Genomic DNA, 12727 nt, shown 5'->3' on the forward strand with positions numbered 1-12727 from the left:
GGCTTCTTATATACCAGGCACCGGCTGTATAGTTTCTGACACCTGCTATCTATCCTCCGGCTAATCAAAAAGTTTAACTACATTGCTGAAATGTCAAAAGTAATATATAGAGCTGAGATTTTATAGGCCCCACTGTAGGAACAGGCTAGCAGGACTCTGTAAAAATGCCTGCATATATCTATGATTGTGGCATGAACGGCGCTTGCTCTCTTCTCCATACACTCTCTGTACACGCCCCTCGTTTCAACCTACACCACACCAAGACCCCATTATTGAATTAAAGAGTTGGAAGGGACTGCATGGATCCCTTACAGAGCACCCTAATTTGACAGATGATGAAAAGGGGACCCCAAGAGATGTCACATCATGCTCAATACCATATGGTGAATTAACTTCCACAGAAGAAGGGAATAACAAGAGCTCACAGAAGAAGCTGGGTCCATGCCCATATCATGCCCAGGCATCTGGCCAAAGCAATTAATTCTGTGAAAAATAATTTAAAAATCCATGACTTTATGTGAAAAATTTAAAAATATTAATGCCAAAGTCCCTCCCCAGGAGATTCTGGTTTAATTGGTCTGGGGTGAGGCCTGAGCACTGGCATGTTTTAAGGCACCACAGATCGTTCTAAGGTACAGTCAGAATTATGAGCTGTCAGTTTAGAATAATATGCTTGGCTGAAAGTCTAGTGGAATATAGTAGAAAAAATCCTGAACTTGGAGCCCGAAGACCCAAATTTGAATCTGCACCTTTTCATGATCATCAGTGTGGTGTGGGCAAGTTGCTTCACTGCGTTTATACCCACCACTTATCCATAAATCCTTACTTCATCCAGAATCTGAAAACCAGATGAGACAATGCTCTTGAAAGTGCTCCACAAACACTGAAATACTGTATCCATGTGAGACAAGACCTGCTGGAGACTTTTCTAGTGGAGCGCTTTTCTCGGAGTTGCTTGGCTATTCAAAAATTGAATTCAATTCAACAAACAGGTACTGAATGACTAGTAGGAAATAGACATTATGTTAAGTGCTGGCCATACAAACATGAAGACATAGATCATGTAACTTAAGGAGCACTGAGATTTGTAAGGGGAGGTGGACATTTTAACAAGGACATACTACAAGGACAATAAGAGATGCAGCTTTAAGGGACAGAGACAGAACAAAGGACAAAGGAGGGGGTGCTCACTCTGGAAGATGGTGGTTAGGAGAGAGAAAGAGATATTTGTGCCAGCTTGAACAATCAGGTCTTCTAGGTGGAAAATAAAGAAGAAGGTTGCTCCAAGTTTAGGGATGAGCATATGCAACGATACAGAACTATCTCTTAGCCAAGTAGTTTGATACGGGCTGGGGCACTGAATGGTAGGGTGGGATTCAGACCAGATCATTCACAGATAAATGAGATGATCATTCGATGTGGATTGACATAAATCCCATTTTTTTTTTTTGGAGAAAGAAAAATGATGTTTAATGGCAGGTTTAAAATTATAATGGATTTAAAAAGAATAGAATTATTACACTAACTTTTTAAAGACCTAGTTATCTCTCTGAACCACAGGTAATTGGAGTTCAAAGAGTTAACATAGTCTGAAGCCTCTCATTGGTCTCAGACCCAGAAAAGTTGCTAAGTTACTTTGCAGAAGAGAAACAAATAAAAACACTCTCCCAACTGAAAAGAAAATTATAGTAAAAGAGGTATTTAGGGATTTTACACATCTGCAGAGCATTTTGTGTGTGTGTGTGTGTGTGTGTGTTTAACAGCATTAACACTTAAGTAATAAAAATAACTAGGGTGGCTGGGTTTTCAGACTTGCAGCAAAAAACTTGTATGAAAGGTCTAGTAAGGAGTGTCAAGTATAATGAGGAATAAGAAAAGTTAAAGAGTTTAAAACCAATTAGAATGTGAAGTTCTCGATTTCAGAACTCTAAAATCCTTTATTTTTTTTTAAGTGTGATATCTCTTTAAGAGCCATTTGGTGTACTTCATAGCCTGATTCATGCCACCAGCTGCCTTTGATTTCAATGAGAAATGCAGAAAATTTGTAGGGAACTGTAAAATGGGGACAGATTTTTAGTTTTCTAAATTGAGGTTTAACTGGCAAACTTGTAAAGGTTGAAGAAACCACAGAGTCAAGCTATGGGAAGCTGGTTTCTTTTCTGGTCAGAACGAATAAACACACAAACACATATCTAACTCACAAAGTGCTGGAAGAGAGAAAGCAATGCTTTTTCTAGAGGAGGAGCACGGAAAAATCAGCCTTGTGGGTGAACAGGAGAAGAGTCACATTCGCCAGCAGGCAGCACCCTGTGCAGGCAGCGGGAGAAATCCGAGCTTCAGCAGCGCCCGAAGCAGGATTTGCACAAAGTCTCCCGTTTCAAGTTTTATGTCTCCTGGAGTCCTGGGGAAGGCACCCAGCCCACCCACAGCTCCCTTCTCAGAGCCCCAAGAATTGATGAGAAACCCCCTCACTACCACACGCAGGACACGCAGGTGAGTCTGTCCAGTGACAAGGTCAGACCCTCCCTGCTATTTGACACCAGGTCCCCAAAAGGGAACTGTGCCCTCTCCTCCCCTGGCACGTACCTCATTTTCCTGCCTTGGGTGCTCCCGGCTGCCCGGCCTTGGTCCTCCCAGCTTGACTTGCCTGTGAGCTCGTGCCCGGTGCGGTGTCCGCGATGCCTTATCTTTGTTCTGAGGTCCCTGTGTGTCTCTGGAATTGGCTGGCATTCTCCATTCAGGTCACGCCTTCCCCTGCCTGCAACAGATCCCCTCTCCCCCTCTCTCCCTCTGGCTTTTCCTCTCTCCTCTCTCTCTGCTTTGACTTGCTCTTGCACTCCCAGGAACCTGACAACAAAACCTGTCTTCTTCCCGAAAAGATCTGCTCCTTCCGTTCCGTCCTTTATCCTGTGTGACTGACTTCAGCCCTTGCGAGAAAATAACTGAGGGGCTCAAGCAGGTATCTGTATCACTCCGTGTGTGTGTGTGTGTGTGTGTGTGTGTGTGTGTGCGCGCGTGTGTGTGTGGAGAATGAGAGAGAGAGAGAGAGAGAGAGAGTGAAAGGGGACAAAGTCTAATTTCTCTTTAGTTTTTTTTTTTTTTTTGCCAGATGACTATAATTTTCTGCTTTTCTTCAGGACATCCGTGAAAGTAAAGCAATTAAATAGAAACAACCAACTAAGAAGGCAATTCTAGCACCCACACTAGAAGATAAAAAAGGTCTAAATCCCAGAGCCTCTGTCTGCAAATAACTACAGGTTTCCTTGTGAGCAGAGCCCCAAATAACTACAGATTTTCTCATGATCAGAGTCACAAACGACGACAAGTTTTCCTGTGAACGGAGCCACTGGCCCCGGAATTGGGGGAGCATCAAGTCCTGAAGTTGGCTGGTTGTTCCTTCCCATAAGCATTACCTGTGGCACTATTTACCGCCTTGGAGTGTGCATGGCTCTAATCCAGCTCAGAAAGGGCCCATCATGTAAGAAATATCACTGTCCCAGGGGTATAGAAAGACCTGGGCCTGTATACATGTGTATACCCATGGCTTCTGGAGAAATCAGCACTAGATCTAAGATAAGCTGAATAATAAGAAAATTACCCCCTCCACAGCAACAACAAACCAACACTGAATAGGGAGCGGCATGTCTGGGTGTAGAAGTTAAGTTTGACTGTGCACCTTTTCTGTGTTAGACACAGTGCTAGGCACAAACATCATCTCAGTTACTTTCGCGAACTGGTGAGAGTGCTGCTGTTATACTCATTTTACAAGTGAGGACACTAAGGCTCAGAGAGAATATGCCACTTGCCAAGATCACCCAGTTATTTATTACTCCTCACTGCCACGACCACTAGAAGCTAACAGTTATTGAGTGCTATGTGTCTGGCACTACCCTAAGCACTTAATAGATCAATTCTCTTCAGTCATCTTTATATCTTGTATACACGGCTGGTAATATTCTCATTTTTCAGAGGAAACTGCCCAGAGAGGTTAAGTAACTTTCCCAAGTTCACACAGCTAGAAAGTAATAGAGGCAGAATTTGAAGTGTTAGCCACTGTATTACACTGCTACTCATTAACATTTTATAATGCGTATGGAATTTCCAATGCACACACACAGACAGCATTCACAGAGAAACTCAATTTGAGTCATTTTGAAAAGAAGATTAGACTCAGCGTTTAGCTGTAATCTTTCCTTTCTACCCAAGACAGATGTGCACTTTGGGCACAACACCTAACGTATCTGATTCTGTGTCTTCATTTGGAAAATGGGAGTTACTATGAGGCTTAAATAAGATTGTGCTTGTGGAAGTGTCCACGGGAGTATCAGAGAGAGGGCTGCCAGCCGCGCCAACCAAAGCTGCAGACACAGGCACTCTCTACCCTCAGATAACGCTCCTTTGGCACGTTCTGGGAAACAGTGGCTTGACTCTCACTGCACTTCTTACTCCATTTTCTCTACTTTTCACACTTTTGAATGCCAGCCTTGCCAAGCTTGGCATTATCAAGAGGCTGTGGTTGATAATGCAGGTACAAGTATATGAGATGGGAGGATATGTTTGAACTCAGGCACTGTTTTAGCAACATGTTTTCTGCCTCAGTCAGCGCAGGAAAAAAAGCTTTTAACATTCCCATTAAGAAGACTCACCGGCTCCTCACACAGTAAATAACTCTCACAAAACAACATTTTAATGATTTAAGTGTAAGTGAATCAGAAACACATGGACGACATTTCTCTTGGAATACACAAGGGTTTTAAAACTGAAGGAGAAAGAGCTTGGCAAAACGCACACCGTGCTGGGAAGAGAGCCCCTGCCCAGTGGAGACATTCCCTCAATTCATGCTGCCACTGAGCTTGCCCTCTCCTAATTTAGGGCATACACTGGGAACTGCAGTCATTTGTTCTGGGCACAGAGGGAAGAGCTTGGGCGAGAAAGCCATCAGCTTCTCCTTGTAAAGTGTCACCAAGCAATTAGGCCTCCTGGAATAATTTTCCAGCCATGTTTCTTCAAGGCTGCCAATGTTCAACGGAAAGCATTCGAGATGTGTTCTAAGCCAAAGTTCTGCCAATATATAGCAGAGCTGATATGTGCGCTTCCCTGGGAGTTAGCCAAGGCTCAGAGGAAATCTGCATAAAAACAGGAACTACGTGGCTCAGGAATGATCTGCGTGTGATTCAGGGCAGTTTTCTGCTCGGTTAGACTACATATTGTCCGATGCTTTTGGGAAATCTCCCTGAAGTGTCACTGACAGATCATGGGCCATGAGGGGTGGGAGGAATGGAAGGGACATTAGGCTGCAAATAGGAGAACTGGGCTCAGTGACTATAGGCCAGCTTGGATATGACCTTGGGGAAGTCACTTACTTTCCCAGGGGTGGGGGTGGAGGGGTGGAGGGGTGGAGCATCAGTTTGTTCAGCTATGAAATCAGGGGCTTGGACTCAGTTGAGATCATAGAGCATATACATGTGGATCTGATGACTGTGAAATGATGTCATTGGGAGGCGGTTAGGTAGTTTACTAGACCTAAAAGATTGTCAAGGAGTCCAAAATAGCTCTAATAATCTTGACATTTGCTTTTTCTGTGCTCATATTAAGGTTACCGTTACTCAGAATTTAATCATAGATATTCAGAAAAAGTAATATTTAAAAGGGTTTAACTAGTTTTTTAAAAGTTTGGCAAAAATGATTTAAAAAAATGCGTACAAGGAACTGACATCATTTAGAATCATGAAAGTGTGGAATGACTGAGGTGGGCTCAGCACCCGCGTGTTATAGTCTTATAGTCCGGGAAAGTGATCAGAGAGCTGCCTACTGAGGGTAAGTGCAGCAACATTCGTACCACTGGAACAGGTTTTGGTTTACATGTTCTACCAAAGTATTTATTTTATGCCACTTTTGAGCTAGAGTTTCTGGAATTCAATGAATGGGTGAGAAAATGTAAAGAATTCGGGCAATGACTTTTTGTTGGCAAGGGCTGAAATCCAGGCTTCCTATAGAATATCTGAGGAAACGATAAGTAGCTCCAAAGATGGCAGCTTAGAATTAAAATTTTGGTTTTTCAGCACATTGACCGACAGCATGCTGAAAGTCCTGGTTTCTGAGTCTATCAACAGAATAATGGGGAAAATATTTTTTAAAAATGATAATCCTTGAGCTTCATCCCAGGAGATTCAAACTCAGTGAATCTGCGGGTAGGGCTCCTGAATCTGTAATTTGAAAATCTCTCCTGGTATGATTTTGCCACTTTTGGTACAAATAACATAATGATACATTTTATGATTGATGGCTTCTTAGATTTGATAAGATATACTTTGTATATACCAGATACTTTTATATATATTATTGCCTGTAGTATTCACATCTTTTTACAAGTAAAGACATTGAGGTTCAGAGAAACTAAACCTGCCCGTGTCCGTAAGTGAATGATATATGTCTAGAGCCCAGGGCCCCCTGATCTCAAATGCAAAGCTCTTCCCTGTCGTCTGCAAATTTCTCTCACTTCTTGTGGACTCTGAACGTTCATGTGCCGTGCTGTCATGTGATTACAATATTTTAGTGAAGACAAAAATAGCTTCTATTTAAAACATAAATGATTAGACCCTGTTATGGGCTGAATTACATTCCCCTCAAATGCATATGTTGAAGTTCTAACCCTCAGTACTTCAGAAGGTAATTGTATTTGGAAAAAGGGCTTTTAACGAGGTGTTTAAGTTAAAATGGGATCCTTAGAATGGGCCCTAATCGGATACAGTTGGTGTCTTTATAAGAGGACGTGAAGACACAGACACACACAGAGGGAAGACCACGTGAAGACACAGGGTGAAGACGGCCATCTACAGGCCAAGGGTCAAAGCCGCAAAAGAAACCAAATCTGCCAACACCTCCATCTTGGACAGGTTTTCTTTATAGTCCCGAAAGCCACCATCCCGAAATCTGTAATCCCAAATATTGAAATTCCAAAAAATCAAAACCTCTAAAGTCTGAATCCCTAACATCTAAAAATCCCCAAAATCGAAATCACAAGATAGTTGCATCACACTAGGTGAAACTATTTACTTTGTTACTGTCTTTATGCAGAGGAAAATGGATTTCAATGGAATCCTCAAACCATAAAGACGGATTTGGAATTAGGTGTGATTCAGGTTTCTAAAGGCGAACTTCAAGGTGTTACCAATAAAGTTTGTTTTTTCCATTCTGTCCAATGTCTTTGGCAGAAAATTCAGATGAGTGGACTGGTCACGTGATACAGCAATGACGAAAACTTCAGTTTAAAAATGCGTCATTTGCCTGTATTGGCATTCATTCCAGCTGAGGGCATTCCAGGAGCTTTTAATGAATTAAAGCCACATTTGCCTGAAGAAGCCAGCGAAGTTACTGACCGGTTCAAAAACAGTTACGTGCACGATGGGCAGTATTGTTGCAGTTCAATCACCAGTATTGCTTCCACCAGGTTTGTGGTCTGTATGTGTGTGCGTATGGAATAGATTTCCACAGACCGGCAACAGCACGGAAGGATGGCACAGAAGACGGGAAAACTTAATGAGGAATGCCCATGTAGGCGTATATTAAACCACAGAAGAGTTTTAAAAAGAGCAATGTCACATAGAAAATAAATGTGAACATATTCTCCAAGGACAGCCACGTCCTAAAAGAAAAAAAGTAGCTATTTCTTGTGATGTGAGACTTCAAAATATAGTTAATGACTGTGAACGTTCGCCAGCTCTTATGGACAATCTCCATGCAATTGCCCATAATCTAGCTCCGTAACTTTTTTATTTGTTGAATTTTCTTCTTAGTTTTTAGATTTTTTTTTTTTTTTTAGTTTCTTTCACTATTTGAAATTGTCAGCATTCTTTTTTATAATTCGCTACGCTACCTATTTCATCTTTGCATCATACAAAGAGTTTTGGAGAGTTCTAATTTGCTTTGTGCATTTTTGCAAATGTAACTCCATGAAAGTGTATTTTCAAAATGTTGAACTTGTGTGTAAGCAACATGTGTGTGCATAAAGACATTAAAACTTCCTCAGTAAATGAAAATGTATCTTCTTTGTACATCTGCTTTTATGAAAAGTAAAATTTCTCAATACCTTGGCTCTTTAGGCAACTGCTGTGGTGATATGGTGGTGACTCATCATGGTTTTTAATCAATCAAAAGACTTAGAAGAATCTAAGAATCACAATATTTCAGATGACTGCTGTATAAAGCTGGGGGCACAAAATTACCAACTATAGTGTGATATACATTTTTATATTTTGCTTTTTGATCTATTTGTTTACGAATATGGTTCATATGCTCAAAACTGTTATACCCATGTGACTGTTGTTAGTATATCTGAGTGTTTCTGCTTGCAAAAAATATGGTATTATTGTCCATTGTATTGTGTAAAGTAGCCTATTAAGAGTTCTATCATGTTTATGTATATATATATATATATTTTTTTTTTTCTTTTTTTTATGGAATCTTGCTATTTTTGTCGTTGCCCAGGCTGGAGTGCAGTGGCACAATCTCGGCTCACTGCAACCTCCGCCTCCTGGGTTCAAGCGATTCTCCTGCCTTAGCCTCCCAAGTAGTTAGGATTACAGACGCCCGCCGCCATGCCTGGCTAATTTTTGTATTTTTAGTAGAGATAGAGTTTTGTCTTTTGGCCAGGCTGGTTTCGAACTCCTGACATCAGGTGATCCGCCCACTGTCAGGCCTCTGAGCCCAAGCTAAGCCATCATATCCCCCATGACCTGCAGGTATACATCCAGATGGCCTGAAGCAACTGAAGATCCACAAAAGAAGTGAAAATAGCCTTAACTGATGAATTCCACCATTGTGATTTGTTTCTGCCCCACCCTAACTGATCAATGTACTTTGCAATCTCCCCCACCCTTAAGAAGGTTCTTTGTAATTCTCCCCACCCTTGAGAATATACTTTGTGAGATCCACCCCCTGCTCGCAAAACATTGCTCCTAACTCCACCGCCTATCCCAAAACCTGTAAGAATGAATGATAATCCCACCCCCCTTTGCTGACTCTCTTTTCGGACTCAGCCTGCCTGCACCCAGGTGAAATAAACAGCCTCCTTGTTACTCATACAAAGCCCGTTTGGTAGTCTCTTCACACGGATGCACGTGACACCCATCTCGACCTCCCAAAGTGCTGGGATTACAGGTGTGAGCCACCACGCCTGGCTGAAAAAGTTTTTTTCTAAAATATTTTTGGGGTTTTGATTTTTCAGGATTTTAACATTGGGGATGATGGCATTTGGGACTGTCCTTTAGGATTATGATCAGTTCCCATCTTGAACTTCTGGCCTCTAGAATTGTGAGAAAATAACTATCTGTGATTTAAGCCACCCAGTCTGTGGTGTTTTGTGATGGCATCTCTGGCAAACGAATACAGCTGGCTTACAGAAAGGCCTCCCAAAGCATGAAACCCATACTACCAGGGGTGTCGCATTGATATCACGCATCACATTCACGGAATTAACAAACACTGGGTCAGTTAAGGCTCTGTTTGGTAGGAAGTCAGAGAAATCTTCACTAATGTTGAAGCAGATTGGGCTGATTTTCCTCACATAGCAAGAAGTAAGGAAGTAGGCAGGGCTGGGGCAACTGCTCAAGATTGTTCCACTCTGCCAGCCTTAGGATGGGGCTTTCCTCCTCATGCTTGCCACCTCTTGGTCACAAAAAGGCTGCTGTAACTCCAGATGTCATGTCCACATTCAAAGCGGGAGATGGGAAAAGGAGCACAAGGAAGAGGCAGCACTGGGAGATTCCTGCTTGTGTCTCCCAGGCCAGAGCTGGGTTGCACAATCAGCACTAGCAGCAAGGGAGGCTGGGAAGTCAAATTCTTATTTTGCAGCTTATACGGCAAGGCAGGCAGCAAGGAAGCCCGAGGTTGGAAATGGATGTTGCATGAGTCAGCTCTCGTTACCTTCACATGCCGAGACAGTCCTGCCTTTTTCATTTGTCTTTCGTTCCTGATATTATTAAGAAGAAAGTTAAGAAGAAAGCTTCAAGGGGCCATTATGCCATTAACACTAATTTGCCTCTTAAAAAGGAATGATGGGTCTCAGATTCAGAGCCTTGTGGAAGCATTAGTATTCCAGAATTTGACAAAAAACGTATTATCACTGGGTGCAGTGGCTCACACCTGTAATTCCAGCACTTTGGGAGGCCGAGGTGGGCTGATCACTTGAGGCCAGGAGTTCAAGAGCAGACTGGCCAACATGACGAAACCCTGTCTCTATTACAAATACAAAAATTTGCCAGGCTTGGTGGCAGGTGCCTGTAATTCCAGCTACTCGGGAGGCTGAGGCTCAAGACTTGCTTTAACCCGGGAGGCAGCAATTGTAGTGAGCCAAGATTGCACCACTGCACCCCAGCCTGGGCGACAGAATGAGATTCTGTCTCAAAAAAAAAAGTATTATCAGTGGTAGTGACATACTTTTTTTTTTTTTCTTTTGAGATGGAGTCTCGTTCTGTCACCCAGGCTGGAATGCAGTGGCACAATTTCAGCTCACTGCAACCTCTGCCTCCCAGGTTCAAGGAAGTCTTGAACCTCAGCCTCCCAATTAGCTGGGGTTACAGGCTACCGCCACCATGCCTAGCTAATTTTTGTATTTTTAATAGAGACAGGGTTTCACCATTTTGGCCAGTCTGGTCTTGAACTCCTGGCCTCAAGTGATCTGCCCGTCTCAGCCTCCCACCCAAAGTGCTGGGATTACAGGCATGAGCCATTGCGCCTGGCCAACATACTTTTAAATATGTGAATTTCAGTCAAAAATTCCAGAATAGGCCAGGTGCAGTGGCTCATGCTTGTAATCCCAGCACTTTGGGAGGTCGAGGCGGGCAGATGACGAGGTCAGGAGATCGAGACCATCCTGGCTAACACGGTGAAACCCCATCTCTACTAAAAATACAAAAAACAAAAAACAAACAAACAAAATTCCAGAATAGATTTAATCAAAAATATAGAAATAAGTAATAATACAGGTGGTATTAAGACATATGAAAAAATGCAAAGATAAATTACTAAGTGTTAAAAATAGTGATGGTTAATTTTATATGTCAACCTGACTGGGTTAAAGGATGCCCGGATAGCTGGTAAAATATTATTTCTAGGTTTGTCTGTGAGGACGTTTCTGGAAGAAATCATCATTTGAATCAGTGGGCTGAGTATGGAAGATCTGCTGTCATCAATGTGGGCATCATTTGATCCACTGAGGGCTTCAGTGGAACAAGAAAGCAGAGGCAGGGTGCATTTGCTGTCTCTTCTGGAGCTGGGACATCCATCCTTTCCTGCCATCAGACATCACAGCTCCTGGTTCTTGGACCTTTGGACTCTGGGTCTTACACCAATGGTTACATGCCTGTCCCACCCTCCCAAGCTCTCAGGCCTTCAACCTTGGACTTAGATATCACTGGTTCCCCTGGGTCTTAGGCCTCTGGACTTGAACTGAATTACAGCTCCAGCTCTCTTGGTTTTACAGCTTGCAAATGACATATCCTGGAACTTTTTGTCTTCCATATTCATGAGAGCCAATTTCTATAATAAATCCCCCCTTATAAATCTATGTATTTCCTACTGGTTCTATTTCTCTGGAGATCCTTACTAATACAGAAACATTGCTCTGGAGAGTAGACTCAGTAAAAGCATGCCGGCAAGGTGGGAGAGGACTGGAGTGTGAGTTGCGATGCCTGAGACAGAGGCCAATTTCTGTCCTAACCCAATGTGAAACCTTGAACTTTTGGTCTTCCTTGGGCTTTGGATTTCTAATTCACAATGTTGAGCTGGATTTGGTGTTGTGTGTGTGTGTGTGTTTAAAGCACATTTCTACTCAAAACAGTTTATGACATCTCTGTTTCAGTGTGTGGAACTATACCTATTACAGTATTATTAAGACTGGATTAAAGTTTTAGAGGCTCTCAAAGTAGTTTTAAAAAGGGGGTGCACTCTGGTATGAAACAAGACATTATTCCCAAAAAGAATGTTTCTCCTTTAATACTCATTTCATACTGAAAACAACAGAAAAAGTCAAACGTTATCATCTTTACTTTACTTGTAAAATTAGCAATATTGAGAGGAGGTAATTGAGTCCCAGAGGAGAGAAATGCCTTGCCCAGGGTCACATAGAAGGTAGGTGAGGCTGGGATCATGAACACAGATTTCCCTGTACTCATGCTCTTTTTTTTCCTTTTTAACATTTGTTCATTTAAACTGACAAATAAAAATTGTACATATTGATTGTGTACAACATGATGTTTTGAACTATATATACATTGCAGAAAGGAAAAATCAAGCTAATTAATACATGCATTACTTCACATACTTTTTTTTTTTTTCTTTTGAGATGGAGTCTCGTTCTGTCACCCAGGCTGGAATGCAGTGGCACAATTTCAGCTCACTGCAACCTCTGCCTCCCAGGTTCAAGGAAGTCTTGAACCTCAGCCTCCCAATTAGCTGGGGTTACAGGCTACCGCCACCATGCCTAGCTAATTTTTGTATTTTTAATAGAGACAGGGTTTCACCATTTTGGCCAGTCTGGTCTTGAACTCCTGGCCTCAAGTGATCTGCCCGTCTCAGCCTCCCACCCAAAGTGCTGGGATTACAGGCATGAGCCATTGCGCCTGGCCAACATACTTTTAAATATGTGAATTTCAGTCAAAAATTCCAGAATAGGCCAGGTGCAGTGGCTCATGCTTGTAATCCCAGCACTTTGGGAGGTCGAGGCGGG

At 42.4% G+C, this 12727-nt stretch overlaps 1 protein-coding gene across 4 annotated transcripts in view; it reads right to left on the reverse strand.

The window, feature by feature from the left end:
• Positions 1 to 2981, reverse strand: part of MASP1 (mannan-binding lectin serine peptidase 1 (C4/C2 activating component of Ra-reactive factor)) — a 76670-nt gene extending 73689 nt beyond the window's left edge. For 2 of the 4 annotated variants that reach the window (XM_011961594.1, XM_011961595.1), the window contains exon 1: positions 2587 to 2981. In XM_011961594.1, the coding sequence (XP_011816984.1) occupies positions 2587 to 2591 (5 nt within the window). In that variant the 5' untranslated portion in view covers positions 2592 to 2981. Of the gene's footprint in view, positions 1 to 2201; positions 2308 to 2586 lie in introns of all 4 variants that reach the window. The other 2 variants (XM_011961596.1, XM_011961593.1) reach the window with 2 other exon arrangements.
• Positions 2982 to 12727: the final 9746 nt, after the last annotated feature.

This window comes from Colobus angolensis, unplaced genomic scaffold (assembly GCF_000951035.1).
Source record: "Colobus angolensis palliatus isolate OR3802 unplaced genomic scaffold, Cang.pa_1.0 Scaffold56, whole genome shotgun sequence".
Lineage (NCBI taxonomy): Eukaryota > Metazoa > Chordata > Mammalia > Primates > Cercopithecidae > Colobus > Colobus angolensis.